The sequence below is a fragment of the Malaclemys terrapin genome, chromosome 14 (assembly GCF_027887155.1).
Source record: "Malaclemys terrapin pileata isolate rMalTer1 chromosome 14, rMalTer1.hap1, whole genome shotgun sequence".
NCBI classification, from domain to species: domain Eukaryota; kingdom Metazoa; phylum Chordata; order Testudines; family Emydidae; genus Malaclemys; species Malaclemys terrapin.
This window is the reverse complement of record NC_071518.1, coordinates 18,777,528-18,804,317: the sequence shown is the minus strand read 5'-3', so window position 1 is coordinate 18,804,317 and position 26,790 is coordinate 18,777,528. Positions and strand designations below refer to the sequence as shown.

Here is a 26,790-nt window from a genome sequence, read left to right as displayed (position 1 = left end):
ACAGTTTTTTCTATTCATATTCCTTAAGATGTAAGAAATTTGTAAATGAAAAGATAAAGTAAGACGCTGTTCATTTTCAGTCGGAGCATATTTCAAACAGGTATGATCTATTATTAAATGTATATCTTTAATAAAGCAAATAGGTTTTACTTTCAGGCGCTTTAAAAGTAAAATACAAAATGTTCAGTTCCAGTTCAGAAGCATTAGCTATTCACAAGAAGCACTGCAATAAGGGTAAGTTAACTAAGCACCAAACCCTTGCACTTGGCAGTGTAAATGATAAACAGATTTTATGGCAAGACTTGTTTGCCAAGTGCAACAATGTTAAAAATTACCAGTGTTCAGAACAATCGGCAGCACAGGACATAGCACCTACATGGTCAAAATGCAGACACAGAAATGGTTTCAATTTTGTTTCCACAATTCACTTGGATTAAGTTTAGAAACTTTCAGTATTTGTAATTAACAGTAAATTACAAAAACTGCAGCAACAGTTTTGGCCCTGGTTAGGAAAAGTTCAAAGTTATAAATAAACCTAATTTGCATTTTGGTTTTAGTATGAATAATCATGGGACATAAATACAACCAAATTTAGGATCAAATATTGTCAAGATTTAGGAAACTTCAAACCATTTGTCAAGCTAAATAACGACTCGTACTTTCAGCAGAGGGTTTTCAAAAGTAATAGTACAGAACGTTAACAATTTACAGACAAAAGCCACGCTGATTGTGCAAAGCACATTACTGTAAAAAGTCTATGTACAGCAAACAATTCTCTGTAAACATGGTAAGTATGAATTTTCAGAAAACATGGTGACAGTATATCAAATACAGGCAACATTGGCATCCTTAAACAGCACAAAAGGTAACATTCTGGGCCTGCAACTACAGCCCATCACCATACAAACAAAAGGAGTGAATGGGTTTTAAACACCCAAATGTTTAATAGTATTAGTGTTGTATATTTTTTATATATATAATTTATTTATTTTTATTTTTTGGTATCTTTAGATATAGATGTACTTAGTTTGTAGAAAAATGGGAACATAAAAGTATGTTTATCTTCACAGAAAAATTTTTATATGTAGTTAGAACTAAAACCCCACTTTACTAGTAGTTAACATATTAGAATGGTATAATGATTTAAGAAAATATAAAAATAAGATTAATACTGTCAACTTTATACCAGAAAATATTATGATTTAATTACTCTTTTAAAGATGAAATATGAAAATTTTAAATAAGCTTTAACTATATAAAGAATCTTCTGTAACATCAATTAATATACAATGGGATAACTATACATATATATTTACCCTTTTTTTTTTTTCTTCAATTTAAGCACCAGTCACACACTGCTGGATCCACTTTGGTTGGAAGGTTATTCCAAATTCCACAGGTTAAACTTTGTAATGGCACATAATATTCTTTTAAGTATCTGCTACCCACATTTTAATTCTAGTTTCTCTTCTGAGCCAGCTCACAATTTTTACTCTAACTGTAGCATCTGAAATAAGACTTTAAATATATGCAAGTAGCCTTAGCTATAGTTTCACACATTTAAGGAGCACTGTGGGGGTAATGCCTTTGGCCAAATGTAGAAGTATCAAATTGCGTAGCTGAAAATCAGCATAGTCATATCCACACAGATACCATCTACCTTTGGCAGCTAAGAAAACATTTGAAACACGAGTTTGAGTGATTCCAGCTGCTCTATATTTACATTAATGAAATGACTGCAACACTGCTGTAACAAACCCACTTGTATGGCATGTTAAAAGCTGCTGCCCCACTTCACTAAAAAAGTTGTCACAGCCGGTTTACTTAGAATACAAAGACAACAACTTGTCCATTATAAATCTAAACAAGAACAGTGTTGAGCAAAAGCAACCACTATATTTGCTTAAAAAGTCAATGCATTTTAGCAGATGTTTAACTATAAATCTATATGAAAATAGCTATAAAATACAGTGTCTTGCATGGTAGTCTTAGCAATTTTTTTTAAAAAAGGGGGTTTGAAAAGTAACGGTAATATACACATTTTAAAAGTGTTTTGCATCACAGTTTTGGGCTGTTTCATGTACATTTAACAAATATAGTGGCTGTTTGCTCAGCACTGTAAAAATTTAAAACCTATGTACATCACCATAAAGTTTTCACTCCACATATAATAAAATAACCAGAACACTGCCAATACACAAAGAGGAAACAAAGATAATATACATAATTTATAAGACTGTTTGGCCCTATGATGCATCTTTCCAATATCAAAAAGCAGTTAGTATTGATGCAGGTACGATGGTCTGCGTTCGTGCTTCACTGGAAAAGATTTAAAGCCCTTATTCAGCTGCTTGTGCTGGGAAGTCTGCTGCTGTGGTGAGTGTTGCTGCTGAGCATAGGCAAAATTGGAGGAAATCCCTGTAGATGGAGCACAGTCATTGGCTGTAGACCAAACGGGTGACTGTAAAATCTGCATTGTGTCATTCCACTGACTGACTGGATTACTCATCTGATACAAAGATGTACTCTGATTGGGCAGTGTGTTTGTAATGGATGAAGAATGCTGCCAAGGGGCCTTAGGAGGCCAGGTTTTGGTTTTATTATCCTGTGAAGACAGAATTATCAGCTTTGATTTTGCAAATCAAAATTTCCTTTTGGAACTGTACATCAATGCATTGTGTTCTGATTTCAGAAAGTTGATTTTATTTACTTGTCTTAAATTATTTACAGTAAGGAGACAACTGAGCAGATCAGACAAAAAAACCTTCATTTTTATATTTGCATAATAGGTACCCTTTTTCCTAGAAAAAAGGAGCATGTTGTGACATTCATCGGCTTGAATATTCCCCTATTTTTGCTCATAAAAATGACTATTTGCATATAACTGAGAAACATATGCCTGTTTTAAGCTAACTTTCCTCATGAAATATTCCGAATACATTTACGATTTGTGGAGCTCTACTACAACATCTTTATAGAGCAAAGACTAATTTATTTATCATTTATGTTGGTGGTCAGCCATCGGCCGGCAGCTCACTTTATGGTGTGATTTAATCCCCTGTTCATTTCTCACTTTAAAAAGTTACTTGACAGTGCAGCACCACTAACCCTGCATCTATGCCACCCTGTTACTAGAGCACTCTGATGGGCATACAACTTGCTCTGGTTTGTCACCAAAATATCTGGGAAGTGAGGGGAAAAGAGCACTACAAGCAATCAGGAAAGCACTTCCAGGGACAGTCTGCAGGAGTCCAATAGGAGGGAAGCAATGTGGCTTGAACTCATTTAAAAAAAAAATTGTTTATGTAGTGACAAGCAATGGGGCAAAGATGCTTTATAAGATTCCCTATTTTTTAATATTTAAGAAATTTTGTGCAAAGCTTTAGATTTCCACTACAATGCAACTGGTTTTTGGTGTTGATTCAATTCAGAATTAACAAAAATTTGTCTCGTGAGCAGTCTGAAGTACCTATCCAGTTATCAAGTTTTTCTTCTCTTGCTAAGTCACCTTCATTAACAAAGAGAAAAGCAATTTTCATCTTACCTGATTAAGATCATCTACAGTGGAAAGAAGAGGTGGCGATGGTAGTGTGCTATGTTCCTGCTCACCACTACTGTGTTTTCTGCAGAAAGCAACAGATTGACATACAGTTTGCTGTCATTTAAAAGCACATCTTTTCACCTACTGTTGTTACATATAATTCTTAAGATGACTGAAAGATGATTGTTTACCCTGTACATTTGACAGCTTTGTGTGTGTACTCATGTGCATCTTTCACCCAGCAATGGGAGAGAACATTAACAGTAAGGTTCCTGTTTCCTTAAAACAACAGTTGGTAGGTAGATTCTGGGATAGTAGTATCTAAACTTTAACTTTTAAAAAAATTAGTAGTTAAAGGGCCACATCTTGAAATTTGTTGCCCACCTTTTTTCTGTCCACTTGTATACAGGTATGTTCTGAGTACTCATACACTGAAGCCAGAGTAATAAAAATCCTTCAAAAGTATAGCGTAGCTCCCAAGCTCTGCACATGCTATCTGTTACAGCAAGTACAGAGTCTGGCTTGTATCTGGTGACAGAGAAGTGAACTGAAATGAGCTCAATTACTAAAAAGATTCAGTGTTAAAATTTGGAACCCATAACAGTAGCTCCTCTGTCAATGGCTGATTTGATCAGAAGCTCTTGAACACAATTTTGACACAGTATTAACAACTTCCACCCCTTGTTTTGTTTGGCTTAAGTAGATACACCTCTACCCCAATATAATGCGGTCTGATGTAATGCGAATTCGGCTAGAACGTAGTAAAGCAGCGCTCCGGGGGACAGGGCTGCTTTACCTCGTTATATCCAAATTCGTGTTACCGCAAGCAGTTCCTCTGCACCCGCCCGTTACTTGCGGCCCCCCCCTCCCCATTCCAGCTCACCTCCGCTCTGCCTCCTCCCTCCCAGGCTTGCGGCACCAAACAGCTGATTTGCATGGCAAGCCTGGGATGGAGGGGAAGAAGCAGAGCTGTGGCACGCTTGTGGGAGGAGGCGGAACGGAGGTGAGCTGGGGTAGGGGGGCCCCTGCAAGTAATGGAGGGTGCAGAGAAACCGCTCCCCACTCATCTCCGCCTCCTTCCTTGAGTGTGCCACCGCCGCTCCGCTTCTCCCTTGCTGCAGCAAGCCTGGAAGGGAGGGAGAAGCGGAGTGGCAGCGGCAGAACAGAGGTGAGCTGGGGCGGGGAGCGGTTCCTCTCCCTACTCCGACATAATGCGGTCTCACCTATAACACGGTGAGATTTTTTGACTCCTGAGGACCGCGTTATATCGGGGTAGAGGTGTATATTTTAATCACTAGCTATAGAAAGTTCTCATTTAAATGCCCTAATGGCGAGTCATCATAAGAATGGTCATAGTGGGACAGACCAATGGTCCATCTAGCCCAGTATCCTGTCTTCTGACAATGGCCACTGCCAGATGCTTCAGAGCAGTGGTTCTCAACCAAGGGTACATAGAGGTCTTCTAGGGAGTACATCAACGCATCTAGATATTTGCCTAGTTTTATAATAGGCTACACAAAAAGCACTAGCAAAATCAGTACAAACTAAAATTTCATACAGACAATGACTTGTTTATGCTGCTCTATATACTATACACCAAAATGTATTTCAATTGATTTTATAATTATATGGTAAAAATGAGAAAGTAACCAATTTTTCAGTCATAGTGTGCTGTGACACTTTTGTATTATGCCAGATTTTGTAAGCAAGTAGGTTTTAAGTGAGGTGTAACTTGGGCGTATGCAAGACAAATCAGACTCCTGAAAGGGGTACAGTTGTCTGGAAAGGTTGAGAGCCACTGCTTCAGAGGGAATGAACAGAATTGGGAAATTACTGAGTGATCCATCCCGTCGTCCATTCCCAGCATTTGGCAATCAGAGGCTTAGGGGGACACGCAGCATGGGGTTGCATCCCAGACCATCTTGATTAATAGCCATTGATGGACCTATCCTCCCTGAACTAACTTAATTCTTTTTTGAACCCAGTTATACTTTTGGCCTTCACAACATCCCTTGCAAGGAGTTCCACAGGTTGACTGTGTTGTGTGAAGAAGTATTTCTTTATGTTTGTTTTAAACCTGCTGCCTATTAATCTCATTGGGTGACCCCTGGTTCCTGTATTAGGGGAAGGAATAAATAATACTTCCTTATTTGCCTTCACACCATCCATGATTGTATAGACTTGTATCATATTCCCCCTTAATTGTCTCTTTTCTAAGGTGAACAGTCCCAGTCTTTTTAATCTTCTCTCACATGGAAGCTGTTCCATACCCCTCATCATTTTTATTGCCCTTCTCTACTTTTTCCCAGTGGGACAACCAAAAGGTTGTGGGCATAGCATGGATATAGATAGTGCAATATGATATTTTGTTTTATCATCTATCCCTTTCCCAATAGTTCCTAACATTAGCTTTTTTGACTGCTGCTGCACATTGAATGGATGTTTTCAGAGAACTATCCACAATGACTCCCAAGATCTTTCTCGAGTGGTAACAGCTACTGTAATTCAGACCCCGTCATTTTCTATGTATAGTTGGGATCATGTTTTGCAGTGTGCATTCCTTTGCATCACACCCACAGAATCAGACAGAGCACCAACTGGCCTTAGCACACTGAGCACACTACAGCTCAGTGGGCCACCATACCTCCATTGAAAATTGGAAATTTGTGAAACCCCATATGGCACATCCCTTGGGACAGAAAACTGATTACCCAGAACTACCCTTAGAGAAAAGAATGGAGCCAGCGTAAGACAGTCCTATATACTCTGCTTGGGCCTGTAAGCACTTGTGATCCCTGGTACTAATAGATCTAGTAACAGCAGCAGGAACAACTGATTTTTGTTCATTTCCAGGAGACTTGACTGTATGATATGAGCTTTTATTAGACACCTTACACAACCCGTTTTGAATAACTACTAAGAAAGCAATGTGTTGGGTGTAATGAGTTAGTCAGGCCTAATCGGAGTTGATGTTACAGAACAGTGAACCCTTTGCCAGTTGGCGCTGAGGGGTTCTCAGGGGATTACCAATTATTTCCTCCCTCGCCTGTCACCTTTATGGAAGCATATGTACAAGTGATTCAAGAAACTTGCTTGGCATTACCAGTTTTGCCAACTATAGACCTATTTTTAATCTTCCATGTCTGGTTAAGATTGTAGAGAAGATTATGAAACAGTTCTGAGTTTGTAGGTGCTTAAATCCTTGACCTTTGTCAAGATAACTTCAGGACCTAGTTAAGGTTCTCAGACTGCACGAGTGTGTAGTGCCTGTACTCTACAAGCTGCTGTAAGGATGGACAAGGTATAAGAAAAAAAATCAATGAGATAAAAATCCTAAAAACCGCAATGTTCAGGCTTTTACACATCATGAAAAAAGGCCCAACTTTTACTAAGTCCTTTGCAAATCTGCTTTTGCTCAGCACTCTGCCGTGCTCTTGTATAGTTTCGTATATCACGATAGCTAAAGCTATGGACAGGTTCTTTTAGTTAACTCAAATAAACGACAGTACAGTATTTGCTGATAAGCAAGAAACACCAGCACTGCAGACTAGCTATTTTTATGACACCTGCAACTCAAATATGTGGGATTTTTTACCTTCCATTTGGAAGATTCTAGTATCAGAAGTCTTAAGGAGTTGTGTCTTCTCACTCCACCCCCCCCACCCCACCCCCAAACAATGATCCTGGAAACAGATTTCAACATCACCAGGATTACCAGAATGAATCCGCCAATATAAAACACACTGTTATGTTCTCTGGCAGCTTGTTTCCCTGCTTTCACTCTTCCACATTCACCTGCTGCTTTTTCCTACAACTGTTTACAGACATTCCTCTTCATCTAACTCTGCAAAAGAAGTCTCTGAAGTTTGGTTCTTGGCCCGTTAAAACCTCAGGTATCACTCCTATGCTGCAGACACTTCAGTCCATACCCCACTCCTTTATTGTTCTGACCATCCTTCACTTGCTTTCTGCATGCATTAACCTTACCCGCATCTTGCTCCACCACACTTCTTTCAGGGCAACACCTCCAAAAGAGATATCCAAGGATGACACACTGCTTCAGGAAATTTAGCCATGTTGCCATTGGCTTTTAGCACCCAACCCCCAAAATGGGTAAATTTACTTATATTTGCATGTTTTGGCTCTAAATTATTCAGCGGTTATTATGGGAGGTTATTTAAAATATGTTCAGCCACAGCACTAGTATTTGCTGATAGTTTAGGTTTACCAAAGGGCAACCACATGGCAGATTTTGAAAACTACATATCTTGGGAACCGAATACTCAATTAGAGTAGGGGACCTGGGCCCTGATCCTCAAAGGCACTTAGAGATTTAACTTCCACTCATTCCAGTGGGAGGTAGGCACTTAAATACCTTTGAGGATCTAGGGCCTACTGCCTTGAATAATTCACTTTTTAATTTAGACCTCTTCATTACTCCTCTCTTAGCTACACACCTACCATCGGATCAGTGAAAAATTCCAGAGGCATAGCAGAGCTTTCAATCCCTCCGGAAGGTACAAAATGATTAGGTTGTAATGTGTAGTATAACAGGAATAATCTACTGCTGTAATTCACTTTTGAGACCGATTGAACACCTTGGCTCTGTTTTAGCTTGGCTCTGATTAATAAATCAAGCTCATTAGTTTATTTGCTTTATAGGATACCAAAAAAAAAAAAAAAAAAATGCAGCTGTGCATACAGAAAAGGAGGGACCAAGCTGACAAGGCCATTAAAGATAAAGACAGGAAGTTTGAGGCTGATGCCCACTTGAAGGGGGAACCAATGGAAGAACTCAAATAGGAACTTGACACGGTAGAATGACCAAGCTAGTAGATTATTTTAGCAGCAGCATTTTGAGTAGAGGAACAAGGCTGCAGCAGTCAAGGCCAGAAAGGAGGAAGTTGCAGTAATCAAGATGCATAAAGAGGGTTTGGATGAGAATTTTAGCTTGAGATGAAGTGTGGGAAGAAGTGGTAGGGTTTACATACACATGAGTCTAGAGAGAGCCAACTGAAAGATGGCCCCCAGTTTAAAAGGGTGAGTAACTGGGAAGATGGGGGTATTACTCATAGTGACAGAGTAAGGTGGGAAAAGTTCAAAAGCTCACTTTTGTGCATGTTGAGTTTGAGATGACAAATGGACATTGGTGAAAAGATATCAGAAAGATACTATACTGGAGGAGGTGACGGCTCACTAGCAAGATTTGTGAGTCATTTGCATAAAGATCAGATACTTACAGAGCTATATGACCAATGTGGCTAACAAGTTTCAATTCATGTGGTTGTCTCACAATCCCACCAATTGAACGCTCCTCACACGAGATTCTCACTTTGTCTTGCCATTATTTTATGAAGTTAGGATTAAAATATTCAAGTGGCACATGTTTATATTAACACACATCTGCTCACCTCCTTTGCTTGACGGCAGCAACAAGGTCTGGCCCTGAGAACATGGAAAACAAACTGTCTCCATTAGCTGAGGAGGTCTCATCACTTGAGCTGGCTGAGTCTCCTTGATTACCGGACCAGCTGTTTGTCACATCACTGTAAGGAAACAGGAAGTCAGTCCTCATTTCTACACTGTCCTGACCACAGTACCTGCCATGAAGTGTTAATGGATTTTACATTAAACGCTGAATGTTGGGAAGTCCCTACTCCTGGGACCCCTGGGTTAAACCCCAATTGTGCTGAAAGTAGAAGGGGGAATATTTTTGAGTTATCTATTCACATAGAAATCAGTAAGTTTCACTGATTATTATTATAGTAATAGTCCTGCCACTACATCATCATCAACTGCAACAATCTAATGTAAAAAAGAAAATCTCTTTCATTCATTCATATATACGTATTCATATTAAACACACGCACGCACCATCACCTCTCACTCAGGCCAAAGATCCAAATGATACTTGGTTTAGGAATTTCCGAAAGGGTTCAGACATATATTTCAGAATTAGATGAGCATGGGATCTCTGCCTTGGGGCTGCAAACCGGTGTACAAGGCGGGTCTCCCTTGGTGGACAAATGGGAAGAGGATCCTGAAACTTTTTCATGTTGTAACATGAGGCCACAGCAGTAGTTCTCAAACTTTTGTACTGGTGACCCCTTCCCCTCAGCAAGCCTCTGAGTGTGATCCCCCTTATAAATTAAAAACACTTTTAAATATATTTAATACCATTATAAATGTTGGAGGCAAAGCAGGGTATAGGGTGGAGGTTGACAGCTCGCGACCCCCCCATGTAATAACCTCACGACCCCCAGTTTGAGAACCCCTGGGCCACAGCATAGAAAAGGTTGAGAACCACTGAACTTGAGAACGTAGCAGCTCTCAGAACCGCTCACTGCATGTACTGAAGACTGAATCCACATTTGTTGATTAAGCAGCTCTTGCTGCTCCACAGTTGATAATGTCTAGGAAGCTCAATTCAATCCCCTGACATACCAAGTGGCTTCAGAGCATCATTCCTGATCAGAAATATCCTTGGCCTTTAAGGCATTAAAATAAACTCATTTTGAATTAAGCTTTATTATAAACCTGTCACTTCTTATGTTAAGATTAAAAATACACTGTATAAATACAACTGCACTAAAATATTTGTTTAAAGGACATTTCAAGCTAATGGTACCACTTCAATATCAACAAAGCAGAAAATGGTCAAATCTCCTACCCTTGAAAATGATGTAATTTTTAGAAAAATATTACAGCATAATCCAGTGAAGCAATGGCAGTTAACACAGCTATCAGGAAACACCTAGTAATTTACAGCATTTCTCCACTATGTTCAACTTGAACGTAGAATGGATAGAACATAATGGATAGGGTGACGCTATGGTCTCACTTACCCTTCTGTGAAATACTCCGGAAAAGGCCAGGTTCTGTGAGGATCATCAGGAAGAGGCCAGTTGCTACGTGTGTTGCTTGGGCGACGGATGTGCTGTGCTTGCCTTTTTTGTTGCATAGCCTGGCTGACCCCGGCTACATAGCGGGCAAACTCTGGATCAGAGCCAACTGAACAGACAAAAAGAAATCTGAGAGTCAGTTGCTGACATAGTCAGCTATTTCTACTGTAATTATCCCTTCATTTAATCCTTTCACTAGGCTGTCTATCCCAGCAAAAGACCCTAACAATGAATACCAGTCAACACAGTTGATAACTCTCCGTGAAACAATATATAGTACTAAATAACTAGATAGCTGAAAAAAAATTACATATTGACAAAGAGGTACACAGCATCTCCATATGCTGAATAAGGGGAAAGGGGAAGTTACTGACCTATAACTGGAGGTCCCTCAAAATGTGGTCCCTATCTGTGTTCCACTGTAGGTTATGCATGTGCATCATGCACCAGGAGCCAGAGAATTTGAAAATAGTGTCCATTGGTCTGCGCATGCACAAGGTGAGCCAGGGTGTGTCTGTCTAAGGGGATAAAGGCCGTGGGACCATCTCTCCAGTTCCTTCTCTACGGCAAATCAGATAAGATTTGAAGCAGAGGGGAAGGAGGGCAGATAGTGGAATACTGATAGGAACCACACATCTGGAAAAACCTCAAGTTACAGGTCAGTAACTTCCCCTTCTTCGAGTGATGGTCCCTATTGTATTCCACTGTGGGTGACTGACAAGTAGTACTTAAGTAGAAGGAGGGTGTGAGGATGTAGAAGGCAGAGCTAAGTGGAAGACCACCACCCCAATGAGGCATCAACGGAGGAGTCCTGCACTGGAACAATGTCTCACAAATATGTGAATGGAGCCCCACATGGCTGCTTCACAGATATCAAGGAGGGGCACCTCCTGAAGTGATGCTGTAGTCATTGCTTGTGCTCTAGTGGAATGAGCTTTCACCACACTGCTTGGGGGCGGGGGAGGTGAATTTGGGATGTAGATGCAAAAAAACCCCTTATCCTAATGGAATATAGTCAGGGCCCTACCAAATTCATGGTCCATTTTGTTCAATTTCATGGTCATAGGATTTTAAAAATCGTAAATTTCATAATTTCAGCCCTATAAATCTGAAATTTCTTGGTGGTGTAACTGTAGGGGTCCTGACCCAAAAAGGAATTGTGTGGGAGTTGCAAGGGATTCCACAACCTCCCTTGGAAGCCTATTCCAGGGCTTAACTATTCTTAGTTAGAAAGTTTTTCCTAATATCTAACCTAAATCTCCATTGGTACAAATAAAATTGATTACTTCTTGTCCTACTCTCAGTGGACAAGGAGAACAATTGATGACTATCCCCTTTAGAACAGCCCTTAATTTATTCAAAGACTCATCAGTCCCTCCTCAGTCTTCTTTTCTCAACATTTAACTCACTTTTTTTTAAACCCTTCCTCATAGCTGAGATTTTCTAAATCTTTTATCGTTTTGCTGCTCTCCCCTGAACTCTCTCCAATTTGTCCACATCTTTCTTAAAATGTGGTACCCAAAACTGGACACAATATTCCAGCTGAGGCCTCATCAGTGCTGAGTAGAGCAGAACAATTACTTCCTTACATACGCCACTCCTGTTAATACATCCTAAAATATTAGCCTTTTTTGCAGCATTCTGTCCTCCAAAGTGCTTGTGTTGTCATCTACACATTTTATAAGCATACTCTCCACTCCGTTATCCAAGTCATTAATGAATACATTGAATAGTACCAGACCCAGGACAGACCTCTGTGGGACCCCACTAGATATGTCCTCCCAGTTGGACAGTGAACCATTGATAACTACTCTGAGTATGGTCTTTCAACCAGTTGAGCATCCACCTTATAGTAATTTCATCTAGACCACATTTCCCTAGTTTGTTTATGAGAATGTCATGTGGGACTGGGTCAAAATATACTAAAATCTAGCTATAGCACATTAAGCTCTAAGCACATTAAGTTCTAAGCACATTATTTTAAAACAATTTCAAAAATTAGTTTCTCCTTTACTTACTGTACTAAGCAAAGCCTGAATTAAGGAGTCCTACCACCCTGCTCAGAATATGGCACTCAAGTGAAGGAGGAGCTGATTTTTCCATTTTAAAAAAGCCAACTTATTAAGTTTTTAAAGGCCAAGTCATATATAAAACCATCTCTTTACCTATGTAACAATTTATTAAAACAGTGAATGAAAATATTCACTCTGTTTAATTACTTTCCACATTCTTTTCAGCACGGAGGAAAAAAATAAGGTTTGTTTTGCATTCATGTTCTCAGTCCAGTAATGCAAATGATACATGGGGTGCAAATTACACATTGTGGGTTTTGTTTTAAAGTTCATTAGAACATTTTCATTGGACAGTTTTGTGTTTTTTTTAAACCCAAAATCTAAATTCTGGGTCAATTTTACCTTAACAACATCCCTGTAATAGGGACCCCAAATTTGGTTGGGGTTTTTTGTTTTGTTTGTAAAGAAAAAGGCCTCTGGGCACAGCTAGTAACTTCTCCTCTCATTTTAGTACTAAAAGAAATACTTATCTTACACTCTGAATATTTTTTTTCCTTCTTAGCATTAATAAACCTAGTCAGAGCACTACCCTTTTGGAATTTAACAAATGGTGCTGACTGCCTTTGGAGCAAGCACAATGCGTAGGCCTCACTGTAAGCAGTAAAGCTAGATGAGTGAACAAAGGAACCACATACAAATAGAAACAAGTGAGCTGGTTGCTAAAAAGTCTCTATAGCCCTCAGGTGCATATGAATTGAGAGACAATGTCATGGTTGGGGGAAGAGACTCCTCTGCCAGTCCAAATACGGTCTCTCCAAGCAGTTTTAGTAGCATAATTTCTGCACAGCAGAAACTTTTTGATGTTAGATGTGTTGTGAGTATGAAGATAATTATGAAGGATCCTTTTTTGTATTGTGATGTGGTGCATGTTATGAAAAAGTTTCAGAAACCCTTGAAATTAGGGCTAGAAACTGAGGTTTTATTCCCACCTTTGCCAAGGACTTCCAAGGTGTCACTTAGGCCCAGATTTTTGAAGCTATTTAGGTGTTGCTGCGCTCAGGATCACAACGTGTAACTGATTTAGGAGCCTATATCTCCTATCTTTTCAAAACTGATTTAGGCACGTACGAGTCTAAACTCCACTATCAGTAGATGGAATTTAGATGAAGTGCCTAAATCTCTTTTTAAGATTAGATTTAGACTCCTAAATCAGTTAGATGTTGTGACCCTGAGTGCAGCACTAAATAGCTTTAAAAATCGGGGTCTTAACCTCTTTGTACCTCAATTCATTCAACTGTTAAAAATAAAAGTGCACAGATGTTAATGCCCACTGACCTTTGTAAAACACTTGGGATCCACTGATGAAAAGCACTACCAACATTTAACCATTACTACCAACATTTAACAATATTCTTTACTTTGTAAAAAGTATAAATAAAATGTAATTATTCGAAGAAAAGAAGATACACACCTGCAGGATCAAAAGGCAGAATTTCTCCCAACATCCCAAAGACTCCATCATTCTGGTCACGGTTCGGCCATGTGTTGTTTCTAGGTCCTTGTGGTTTTTGTCCTAACATCTCAGACACCACACTGTCCATATAGCTGCTCACAAGACCCAAGCTATACAAATCAGAGCTCAGATCTGAGAAGCCAGGATTGTTCCACTGACTAATATGAGACAATCCAGCCCCAACTGCTTGTGCTGACTGCTGTGAAGAATTATTCACCCATTTGCTGGATACACGCTGTTGCTGTGCTCCAATTGGTTGGAGAAGATGTTGATAATACTGCATTTGCTGCTGCTGCTGCTGCTTTTGTGACTGCTGTTGCTGTGACAACCCTTGCTGAGAAGGATGCAGAGATGCATGAGACATAGACTGTGGTTGCTGTTGCACTGCTCCCGATTTTTGTTCTGTTGCTGTAGAAGATGCAACAGAGTTCCTTCTTTTCACCAATGGAGAAGTCTGCTGGGATTTGCCCATATTAAAACCAGACAAGAAATCTATAACCTCTTGCATTTCCTGGTCAGTTGGTAAATTCATACCTTTATCATCCTTGCCATCATCTGCTTTGAAGAAATTATCACACCTTTCAACAAGAAATCCATTGACTATTTGGTTACTTGTGCTCTGAGTTGGCTGTAATGGATCTATAGTCCTAGGGAAATTACCAATGTTCAAAATACTTTGTAACCGTGTGTCTATGTTACTGGGCATTTTAGTTTTCTCCTCTGCATTGTTACCTATGAAGACATTTTTGGAAGGCGTACTGGGGATAGAGTAACTTCCGCTGTTACTTGAACTGGTGCAGGAAGTTTTCTTTGTAAACCGTGAAGTCAGTTTTGAGAAAGTCTTTTGCAGGCCTCCTGATGACTTGCTTCCATTTCCAGATGGCATGTCAACTTGATTCCCGAAGTCACAGATCTCACGCTGTAACTGGATCTGAATGCAGGGCAAAGCTTGCTCCCTGTTTCAACAAAAAACATCGCTTTCAAGCCAACCAATACACTAGCCTAATACAAAACACAAAACTATGTCTTAACAAGACTACACTTTCAGTTTGTGTATTTTTGGGGAACTGAATACTGGATGGGGGAAAACAAAAAAAATAGAGCTCTTCAGACAAATCCTGGTGAAAGTCAATCAGACTAGTCAATTATTTTCTTATTTGACAGAGTGATATTAGCTAAACGGCTTCATTGGTATTGATTAGTCTGGTTGACTTGAAGTTTTGGAGTATTCATGTTTTATTTTTCTGAATGTATTTTAATAAGGCTCAAAAATCTGACAGACACACCCATGTCTTTGCAATAGGCCAGCAGACTGCGTAATTTTTGTTCCAAATTTAAAAGAATCTACAGCACCTTTTCATCTATCTACAGGCTACCTAAGCTTTGCAAACTTCTTACTACTTAGTCTGATATATGCACCAATTCTCTGCCTTCCTCCCCCCATGAACAGACACTAACAATTTTTGCAATATTGTATTGAGTCATCTTACAGACCTCCAAATAATTCTGACTTCTTTTAAACTGGAAAAGTAGAGCATGCGGAAAATGTGAGATGTACCTTCCTTCCTTCCACCGGTTTATGTCAAACACAGCAGTATAGAGCACATCTACCAGTCCCAAAGTCTTCTCTGGATCCAGACTCCTCTGCAGTAAAGACATTGTTGCTGGATCTTCCTTCAGACACCTATAAATATTGAGTTTTTTTAAAAGTTATTCTTGGACTATTCCAATCATAAATGTTTAATATGTTGGAAAAGCAACAAAATGCCACTTAATTATGCTAAAACTTGGTTATGCATTTGTGAAACAAATCAGGTAGTGTTCATGGATAGCTTAGCTACTACTACTTAATATAGAGCAACCAAAATCACTCTGCTTTTGGGTAAGAAGAGAGAATTGCTACCAAGTACTGATGATGAAATTCACAAACTGGAATGGAGGGGTTGCACTCATGCTGTAAGAATGACAAGCAGCAGAGACCAAATAAGGACTCAGAATTCTCAGCATCTCCCCTTACAGACTTTCCTGTTAGCTCCCAAATAAAGCCACTTGTACCAGTAAGGCAATGTTCAATGCTGAAATAATTTCTAGTATAACAGAAGTCTCTGCATTAGGCACATATGACCCAACTGTCTCAGATGGGTCATTCAGCACTGGTAGAATTGAGATGCAGAACCATTACTAACAGTAAAAATATCCTGTCTCTGAATTTTACAGTCCACCACTCTGGAACTGATTGGATCTCTATAGCAATCCCACATCCTTAATAAAAAGACAAGAATATCAAGAACAAACTGCTTTGAGAACAATGGAAATAGTGTCCACAGAAGCAAGAGTGCCCAACTTGAAATGTTTACACAAAACAACAGAGCAAGTGGCTAACTCAGCGTCTTCTGCTGACGCTTCTGCAATTTCAGTTCAGGAAGAGGTTGGGCCAGCCTGACATGAGTGAAAAAGGACAGAGACTCCATGTTCAGCCAGTGCAAGAAAGATTAAATCACTTGGAAAAAGTGATTCTAGAAGTTCCCCAAGTACTTTACTACACTCTGAAAAGACAAAACTCGCATCCCCCTCTAACTTAAAAAAAAATAAAATAAAAAAAAAACTTTTCACACCTTTAATGGCAAGGGTTCTTTAATGCAGGACTGGGAAAGAACTACTTTTTGGCCCAAATAGAAGCAGGTGACCGAATAGGGTGAAAAGTAAATTCACTCACACACGCACACTCACACCCTTGTGCAAAAATAGTTGCTCTCTTCTGAAAGTTCCATCTTCCTGCAGAGATTATGGCAATTTTAAAAAAAGACTATATTAATAGACGGATAGAATAAGGAAATTGACTTATAGACTTCTGAGGGGGTTTACACAGTAAACTCATTAGCTAAGTCCTCAGCCATTTTGCAGGGAAGGGTGAGTTTAACTGGAGATCTGGAGAGACAACTTTAAAATATAAAATTATCAATGACTATCAATGGATGACCCCCATGAAAAATCTTTAGTTCTGCCATGGAGACTACTCAGGGTAGACGCTTGAACCCTAACACAAGTTACAGCAAGAGACATCTATTCAGCTCCTAGTGGGAAAAAATAAAATACAAGCTCAGGAACAGGTGTGGACAGATGTATTCTTATTGAGGACAGCCAGCGCATTTTTTCCAGACATTGCAAAAGGAACAATTTAAGGAGTACAGAACTTCCTAACTAGCCATTTCTGAACTACATTCACCCTTTCAGGTCACTCAGTCATTAGATCAGAATCAGTAACAGGTCCATGCTTAAGTATATCTCGGCATTAGGAAAGGGATTATCCACAGAGGGCTGTTACAGACCACAACGGCATTGTATCTGTGCATCAAGAAAGATGAAAAAATAACCTCTCTTCCACCTGAAAAAGAAGGCATTTTGACTATATGAGTGAAGGTCTCTGTAAGTCTTGCAGTATTTCACTGGTGTTTTGGTTGGCATATAAGGCAAGATAGCGCTCAGCTCAACCTTCTGGAAAGTTAAAAACTTACAGATGAAGTGACTTCCATGTTTGGTTTATTAGTTTCCATCCTGTTTTTTCGTAAGTGACTGAAGAGGAGTTTGTTCATACTAGGACTGCTTGAGCAGAAAACAATGCATGGCAAGTCTTATGGCTCTCAATTACAGAACATAGTGTACAGTATTTTTCATTATATACTGCTTGCCTTGTGCCATCTGATATCCCTCAAAAGCCTCCAGCTTAAGGGGCTGGTGATGTTTCATACCTGATACAGTTCTTGTAGACCTCTGGTTAAGAGATGTAACCTGTTTAGCCGCCATTGAAGTCAGGACCCAAATCTTTCTTGCTAAATTACTGTAGATTATCTGAGAGGCACACCTTGTTTTGTATCAGAGCTAGTTGTAGTTTTCTGCAATTAAACCCATGAAACTACATCCAGGCACAGAGACCCGTCACATGCATGCCCTTCCCTGACTCTACAAGGGCAATGACCAAAAGGATTTTCCATGCAAATCAGGCTAGGTATTCATTCCCACTTTCTTTATGTTGTTTCTGAACACACAGCTAGTCTCAATTCTGAGTGTGAGATGCGGAACTTCTATCCAGCTCCACTACTAATCTTAATAGAAGAGATCGATATCAAGTTGATTATCCCTTCAGCTAGTTTGAACAACAGGTAGGTCCAGCAAGGGCACCATTTCCGATTGGGAAGAAGGGCAACTTTAACCATGATTACAGAGGCTACTTAGACACCTAAAAACTTTGTTTTTGTTTTGTGATTCTTGTGTGTTTTTGTTTTTAAGATAATGGGGTGGGGGCCACAACCAAAAATAACTCAGAGGGAGGGGCTCTCTAAAAAAGGTTTGAAAACTGCTCAGGGTGCAGGCATGGGGGTAGCTGGGGTTGTGTGCTGCGAGGGATATTGCTTAGGGTGCAGGAAGGGGCTGTGTCCGAGGTGGGGCCAGCCTTGCACTCAGTCCCTAGTTGGCACGGTGGGGCAGATCCAGAGGGCAGGGGAGCTTTGCCCGCCCAGGTATACAATGGGCAGAGGAAGGGGGACACCCTGAGATCAGCCCCACCTGGCTCTGCGCAGCAGATCAGGAGGCAGGCTCCCAGTCCCAAGCAGCTTGGACAGTGGGGGCTCCATGGCGGGAAGCAGGGGCAGGAAGGAAAGCATCTTCCCTCCTGCTACAAAATGTGGTATGACGCTCGGGGGTGGAGGGGAGAGGTGCCCCCCACCCCAAAAGGCAGCCCTGAGGCCCAGAACAAGAGGTAGGAAGAACTGATGCACTGGGTCTATCTTTCATTTTAGGGAAGAGCTACAGAGCATTCGCTAGTTCAAAAAGTAGGGCCTAATACTTCGGATGTAGCTCAGGGCAAACCCTAGATATTGTTGGTAACACTAATTTATCATTAAATAATTGAAGGTCCACTGATACTAGGAATTCCTGGAACTGATGGCTGAATGATTACCCCCACTGACTCCAAGTCTAACTTACTAACAAAGATTTCACTGAGCCACCAAAGCACAGAATTGCCAAAACCTAGCTACTTCTCCAGCCATAGAACCGAATTAGAACTGTTGTCACTTGAAATGGGACACCAGTGGAGAGCACTGCTTCTTTTTGACAGTAATTAGGGGACAGAATTTTTGTATGGGAAAAAAGTTAAAGAATTTTATTTAGTACCTCTCCAAGTGAGATCAGGAAACTAACAGCGTTATATCTGCCTAGTGACCCCCAATCAGGGATAAGCCCTTTATCAGATGCACCCCAGGAAGATCAATTAAACTCAGTTTAGTAGATTTAGTTTCAGAAAAGCCTCTCCTATTACCTGTAGATGTGATAATTGAATGGTTACTTTGGTACCTAAAATGAACCTTTTGTGGAGGAGAAAGGATAATTTGCATTACCCTAGAAGTACAATTGGGATATTGAAGAGATCTAGGGGCTAGACTTTAAGTGAGGATGCAAAGACTCTTTATGGTCTGGAATACTTATCATGATATACGTCCCTAAATATACTTGCAACCCTTAGAGGTAAGGAATAAACAGTTACAGTTCAGATGTACTAGGTGACCTGAAAATAAACAGTCTTGCCTTGCTACCACTAAGCGGGACATTCTACAACTAGGTGGTCAGAAACCTGAGCCACGACATGGAGAAAGACAGCTACCAACTTCATTAAATCCAAGGTATTTGCACCAGACCTGGAATCAGAGAATGCTTTCTTTCACTTGGAGGAATCAAGCACCATAAAAGGCACACAAGGAAATGGTTAACTGATCCACGAAGAATTCCAACCAACTACTTATTCAAAGAGTCTTTAAAAGTAACCATTGCCTTTAACCAGAAGAGAGAAACAACCATTGCCCATACCCAGTGAGCAGTCCACTTCTAGAGTCTTATCTCCCACCAGTATTTTGTCTGACAGGGAGCCAACAGCATTTATGTGATTGACTAAAATGTGATACACTAAACATCTGGATTTGGTCAAATATTTAAATAGCACCTCTATCACATTGTGAATAGACAGGGTTCTATTAATGTTTGTCAGTAGGGGGAGCCCCTCCAAAGATTTTCAGTTGTGGTTCAAGTAGTCTGCATTTTCTTTTTAGTTGTTTTCAAAAAATAGAGCAATTTAAACAGCATTCCAATGACAGAAAATATTCGGAGTGCCAGTTTATAATCTGGAGGAATTAAAGAAGAATTCACCTTCTCTGCGGAAAGTGACTAGGCCATTTATACTTGAGGAAATGCCATATATACTAGTAGTTGCAGGCTGTCTCCACTAAAGGCTCAGACTCATCACCTACCATAAACTGAAGTCGTTCATAATACTGGAAGCGCTGCAATAAAAGGGATCTGAAAATGTGCTTGTTGTTTCAAAAGGATGCCAATATTTGGTGAATCCTGGCAATTAGAAAAATGAATTCATTTAGCTCCATAGTCTACACTACTGAAGGCCCCACACCAACTTTCTGGAAAGGTTCAGTGAGGTGCTAGAGTCCCTCACCTGCCACCAAGATATTTGAGGAGGTCCTCTTACCTCCCAGACTTCCTGAGAGACATGCCACCTCAGAGAAAGAGGGGTGACTTAGTTCGTACACTGAAGGTCTGCCACAGAAGAGTATAACAGGGAAGGATTTGTTTGCCTTTCCTTTCATCTGTTTAACTATTACCATCCTTTCTTCTTTTAAAAAAACCTCTTCAGGATTCTAGTCTGATAACATTGCCTCCATTTCTATTGCCTCCTGAAGAAACAGCGCAAATACTAGGAGCTAACAGAGAAGAACATGCAAAGAAATTCTAGGCGCACCTGTCAGTCAATCCTACAGCAGGAGTGCCACACCTCAGTTCCAGATTGGAAGAGCCTGATGAGGCAGATGCTATCATTGAATGTTATTCCCAATTCTATCACATCATCAGTTTTCCTATATAGAAAATAAAATCATGCCTACTAGTGTTACTGATATACAATATTTATTTACCAAGTTGATGGGACTTGCACCACAATTCTGGATCCTTCTAAACTAATCTGAGGAGCGTATGCTTCTTTATTTTCAATCTGCGCTGTGTCCACAACCACCTAAGCAAATAAAGTAACATTATTTAGTTCTTTTAAGAATACGGTTAAGTTGTTTTACCACCTGAAGTTCAAAAGGTAATGAAAACTGGCAAAACACACAGAACTGCAGCAAAATATAATTGCAATCTGATTCCCATTTTAATATATCAAAACAGCAAAAGTAGTATAATTTCTCAAATCAAGCATTTAAATAAATAGCAGATACATAATTTTATCCTCAGCTACATCCTGTAGTTAGGCATCACCCAGGCAGTATCAGCTACTGCACTTCACACAGGCACCACAATGGCTGTCACATTTGGAGGCAAGGAATACTCATTCTCCCAAGCCACTACCTCAAAGCCCCAAAAGCATCTTTTTGGTCAACTCTTTTGCATAAAACTGATACTTAATTGGGATGCCTGAGGTGAAAGAGATGAATGTTATTTTAGTCTGCAACTCTAGATTAACTTGCAATTCCACGGTTTTCTGAGTTCTAATATCCTACATACACAGTCCCTGCCTCTGCCCATCCTGAATTGTGTGTCATTATTAATGCCTTCCTTAGTAAGAAGAGGGAGATGACTATCCAATTTGTTGAGTTTGGGTCCCCCTTCATAAGACATTGTTTCTGAAGCTGAAGGAAATTTGGAAATTACCATTCTGTCTTGAACCTTCCCTTATTAGGGAAACTGACTGAGAAGGAGGGGTTCGCATAAGCCTCAATAATTATATTTTTGAATAGGTTCCACATTTGATTCATGTTTTCATTTGCGGTCCAGTCTTCATCCACAGGCCATTTTGGTAATTTCTAATAGCTTATTTTGGTTGTGCTGAGATTCCCAGCAACATTTGAGTCACCAACAGACCTCATGTCAGTGACTAACAGATTATTTGTACCATTTAACCTTGAAATGGCCAAGTGCTCCAGTGCAGAGAAGCCTTAAGGGATTTTACTGGCGTGTCTGCAGTCACCCTCCACTGGTTCTGCTATTATCTGGTAGGCAGGCATCAACTAGTGGTGATGGAGAAATGTGTCAGGTGAAGCATTTGAAATAGAGGGGCCTGAAGTCTGTTGAGATTCTATGTTCCTTCCTCTGGTGTCAAACCTATTAAAATTGCAGCAAGCATAACTGCACTGCCATTACCCACCCTTTAGGTGTTCCATCACTGAGCATATGACTGCATTCCCCTGGATATTCGCCTCAGTCAGTTCATCCCTACCTGTAAACAGTCTCGGAGTCTTTTTAAAAAGAGGCCATTATGATTAGTGTTTGGCCTATGTACAAGCTTCCATACACCTTTTTTTTTTTTTTTTTTTAAATGACAATGCCATTCTATTACTTTGTTTAGGTTTCAGAATATTTATGAAACTTGAATTTTATTCTGCAGATCTGTTGATTTATGCCACACCTGTAGCTATGAGTATGATAGGATAAGAAAGGAAAGATTTATGAATGATTTAATCCTAGTATTCAAGGGACAGATGCCATCTACAACTTAGATGTGTGTAATTCAGGAGCAAATCTTGCTTCACTCAGACCCAACTTACAAACATAAAAAAAAATTCTCAACATTTGGCCAAGGTTATATCTAGGGGTTAGAAATTACTAGAAGCTAGGATGCTGCTGTTACAGGAACACTGTGCTAATAGCAGGGAGAAATGCTAGCACAAAATTACCTTGATTATAATTAGTGTCATTTTATTCCTACCTTATATGACATCCAATTAAAAAAAGTCATAGTTGTGATTATTTTTTCCTGACAAACTAAAAAGAAAACATCTTAAATCCATGTGCTAGTGCTATTAAAAAAAAAGGGGGGGTCATTAAATATGATTCTTAATACCAAAGTGCATGACAAATCACATAAAAAAGCATTCACAAAATGGAACTTCAACATTACTACAGAAGTATCAACTCAACAGTACTAACAAATATTTTGATAAGAGACTGAAGGTCAGGCGATGCCACAAACAAATCAGCTACTGCTCATGTGTAAACAAATGCAGGAGAGATTCTTTAGGAAAAGTAGTGCTGTGCTCCTAATCTTTTGATTTTTCCCTTTGAAAAATTAACATTAGAAACACTTTGAGGGCTGGTCTGCACTAGGAACTTACATCAGCATAGCTACGTCTCTCAAGGGTGTAAAAAAATCCGACCTATGCCAACCTAATTCCAGGTGTACACAGTGCTAGGTTGACAGAAGAATTCTTCCGTCAAAGTAGCTACTGCCTCTTGAGGAGGCGGATTATTACCTATGCCAATGACGAACCCCTCACGTTGGTGCAGTTAATGTCTACACTGAAGCACTACACAGTGCAGCTGGTGCACTGCAGCTGTACCGCTGTAATGGTTTAAGTGTAGACATACCCTTATGTTAACAATAAAAATCAATGTTAGTATCTTTACAATACAGCAGGCCTGGTCAGTCAAAATGGGTTTCCAGTTGCTTTGCGTTACTGGAGCAGCACAAAGCAGAGCTGGAGTGTACCAGTGAATATGCAAAGACCCCTGAATTATCAAGCACAATGGGCTAAGTTCAACCGAGTGTAGCAGAATAAACCTTGGTGAACGTCAGAACATTTGAATGTAGTTTTGAAAATTTAGAATGTGATTTTTGTAAGTGTTGAGTAGTCACAACTTCAGTTGACTTAAATGTGAAGATCAGGTTCTTAATCTACAAATTAAGACAAATACTGAATACCTAGTGCAGGGATAGGAAACCTATGGCACACGTGCCGAAGGCGGCACAAAAGCTGATTTTCAGTGGCACTCACACTGCCCGGGTTCTGGCCACCAGTCCGGGGGGCTCTGCATTTTAATTTAATTTTAAATGAAGCTCCTTAAACATTTAAAAAACCTTATTTACTTTACATACAACAATAGTTGCGTTATATATTATAGACTTATAGAAAGAGACCTTCTAAAAACGTTAAAATGTATTACTGGCACGCAAAACCAGGGGTGAAAGTAAGTCCAGTGACTTACCGGTACGCTGGGGCGGGGCCTAGGGCAGAAGGGGCGTGGCTGAGGGAGTCAGAGCCAGCCCCAGCCCACCCTGTAAGGTAAGTGCCCCCCCCCCAGGGGCGCAGCAGCAGCCCGGGGCTCCGGGGGCTATTTAAAGGGCCCGGGGCTCCCCTACTTCTACCACCCCAGCCCTGTAAATAGCCGTGGGAGCCCTGGGGAAGCGGCGTGGCTCCCACAGCTATTTAAAGGACCGGGGCAGCAGAGGCAGCTGGAGCCCTGGGCACTTTAAATAGCCCCTGGAGCCCCCCGCTACCCCTGGGCTCCGGGGGCTATTTAAAGGGCCCAGGGCTCCCCTGCTTCTACCGCCCCGGCCCTTTAAATAGCTGCCGGAGCCCTGGAGTAGTGGCGGTGGGGCTCCGGTGGCTATTTAAAGGGCCGGGGTGGTAGAAACAGCGGGAGCCCAGACTTTTTAAATAGCCCCCACAGCCCTACCCCAGGGCTCCAGCAGTGGGGCTCTGGTGGCAATTTAAAGGGCCTGGGGCTCGAGCCCCTGCTGGGAGCCGCAGGACCCTTAAATTGCCCCCTGGGGAAGCCGGGCCACCCCGGTACGGCAAACTGGCTCTTTCCGGTATACCGTACCAGGGTGTACCGGCTTACTTTCACCTCTGCGCAAAACCTTAGAGTGAATAAATGAAGGCTCGGCACACCACTTCTGAAAGGTTGCCGACCCTGACCTAGAGTAACTGCTCCTTTTTTGTTATCTGACATATTAAGCCAGTAAAACCCAGAATAATTAAGCAATTTATGAATCACACTTCATTTAACTTTCTAATCTTTTTCTAACAAGATGCATAGCCAAAATATGTGCGGCATAGAGTAAACTAAATATTCATGAGATTGTCCTACAATGTTTTATTTGGCACTTAGGTAGCAAGTTAACTCATAAATCTCGGCCAATACAGATACATTAGTTTCTAAAAACAGTAAAATGAAGGGTGTGCTATATCTATTCCTGATTCATTTATCTGACTTCTGAACAAAATAAAATCAAAATACAGTGAACACGTTTCTCACACCCAGCCCGGTGGTTACTTAGGAAATGGCTTCCTGTTCATCGGACATCTATTGTTCTTGTTTTACAGGTGCTTCCTCCCTCACCCCACCCAGAGAATGCTCTAAAGGAAAAGATTAGAATTTGTCATTACATAAAATTGTACGCAAATGTAAATTAATATTGTAGAATTATTTTTACATAGCACCACAGATGTGCAAGCAAAGCAGTCTACAGCCAAAAATGGCAAATCCCTACTCTGAAGAGATTGCAGTGTAATTTAGGGGGGAGAAACAACAAGAAATGACAAACCAAGAGTAAGACAGAAGTATAAGAAGATGAGGCTTACAGGAGTGAAAGACCATACACTGTTTACTGTTATTTATGCATCTTGTTAGTGCCTCTGAATATGAAAGGCCTCCGCTATTAGATAATTGATGCCAGCAGTGAATAGAGTTATTCATGATTTTACCCAAGTTATTCCTAAAAAATGACAATTTCATTTTGGCTTGCACGATAAGCAAAGGAGTTCTATGCCAACAACTCTCCCTGCTGCCAGCATGGAACTCTCATGATAGCAGCACTTCAATGGCCAGCCGGGCTGCCCTGCTCTCCACCAGCCGTGTTTTCCCACTGCTACTGAGCCTCAACCTTCCCCTCCAGGTGAAGAAACCACCTAACCCCCCCTCCTGAGAACAGTTCTAGCCCTGATCTAACCCCTCTTGAATCTAATGTTTTTAAAGTATTTCTTCCTCAAAAACATCCAATCAGAATGAGACCAACAATCTTACTGTACTACCACCACCACCTTCCTCTACCCCTGAAAAGTTAGCCTCCTCTGCCACACAGGTTCCTATCAGCAACTGCTATGTCAGGGGATTGATAGTAGCAGCACAGCTGCTGTCATATTAGCAGCAGAGAAAGCAGAACACCATGATTAGAGTAAATTTCATTTTATATCTTGTTTACATGTCTCAGTTATGATGATATTGTCTTGAGTTAAGATATGAACAAGGGAGAATATCTTAAATTTGTGCTACTAATGGTCAAAGTTGTAGAAGCAATATAATGTGATGCTTATAATACCGAAGTAAGTGAAGTTCAAATAGAAAAGCATGACAAATGAAGCTTCACTATTTCTGCAGAAATTATCAACTCAACAGTACTAGAAGAAATGCTTTAATAAACTAGGACGGGAGGTGAGTCAAAGCCACATACAAATCAGCTACTTCACTTGCCTGAACAGATGCAATAGCTGACCTTACAAGATTTAAAAAAAAAAAAAAAATGCATTTTGCTACATATCAGAGATTAAAATCAACCACTAATTCTTGATCATTCTATGTTCAGGTTGCACATAAAGTAAAAGACCATTGACAGTATATAATCCAACAGTTAGACCAAATTTTGATTCTGTTACCAAGTGCTGGCTTAAAAAGAAGGTGACTGAAACTCTTACACACAATGATGTACTTTTAAAACACATACCACACACACACTTCCAGCTGCATTGTTGTTAAAGGAAATCTGCTCCTATTTTACTTGTCCACTAGATTGAAAATTTACAATAGCCCAAAAGAAACACTTGTCATGAATAAACGGAAGTGCATTTTATTAAATAAAAAGACTGCAGTGATTAGTTATACCATAGATAAAATGTTTACGTAAGAAAACATACATATCTTAAAACAATATCCAAACAGTTCCTAAATATACCTTACTGATGAATAGTGCAAGTGTCTCCATTTGAA

The 26,790-nt window shown here is 40.2% G+C and overlaps 1 protein-coding gene across 3 annotated transcripts in view; it reads right to left on the bottom strand.

The window, feature by feature from the left end:
• Positions 1-108: 108 nt before the first annotated feature.
• GARRE1 (granule associated Rac and RHOG effector 1) overlaps positions 109-26,790 on the bottom strand; it is a 96,545-nt gene continuing 69,863 nt past the window's right edge. For all 3 annotated transcript variants that reach the window (XM_054048576.1, XM_054048577.1, XM_054048575.1), the window contains 7 exons: positions 20,943-21,040; positions 15,527-15,652; positions 13,927-14,924; positions 10,387-10,552; positions 8,953-9,087; positions 3,545-3,623; positions 109-2,605 (listed from right to left, as the gene is read on the bottom strand). In XM_054048576.1, coding sequence (XP_053904551.1) covers positions 2,279-2,605; positions 3,545-3,623; positions 8,953-9,087; positions 10,387-10,552; positions 13,927-14,924; positions 15,527-15,652; positions 20,943-21,040 — 1,929 coding nt within the window. In that variant the 3' untranslated portion in view covers positions 109-2,278. The remainder of the gene's footprint in view (positions 2,606-3,544; positions 3,624-8,952; positions 9,088-10,386; positions 10,553-13,926; positions 14,925-15,526; positions 15,653-20,942; positions 21,041-26,790) is intronic.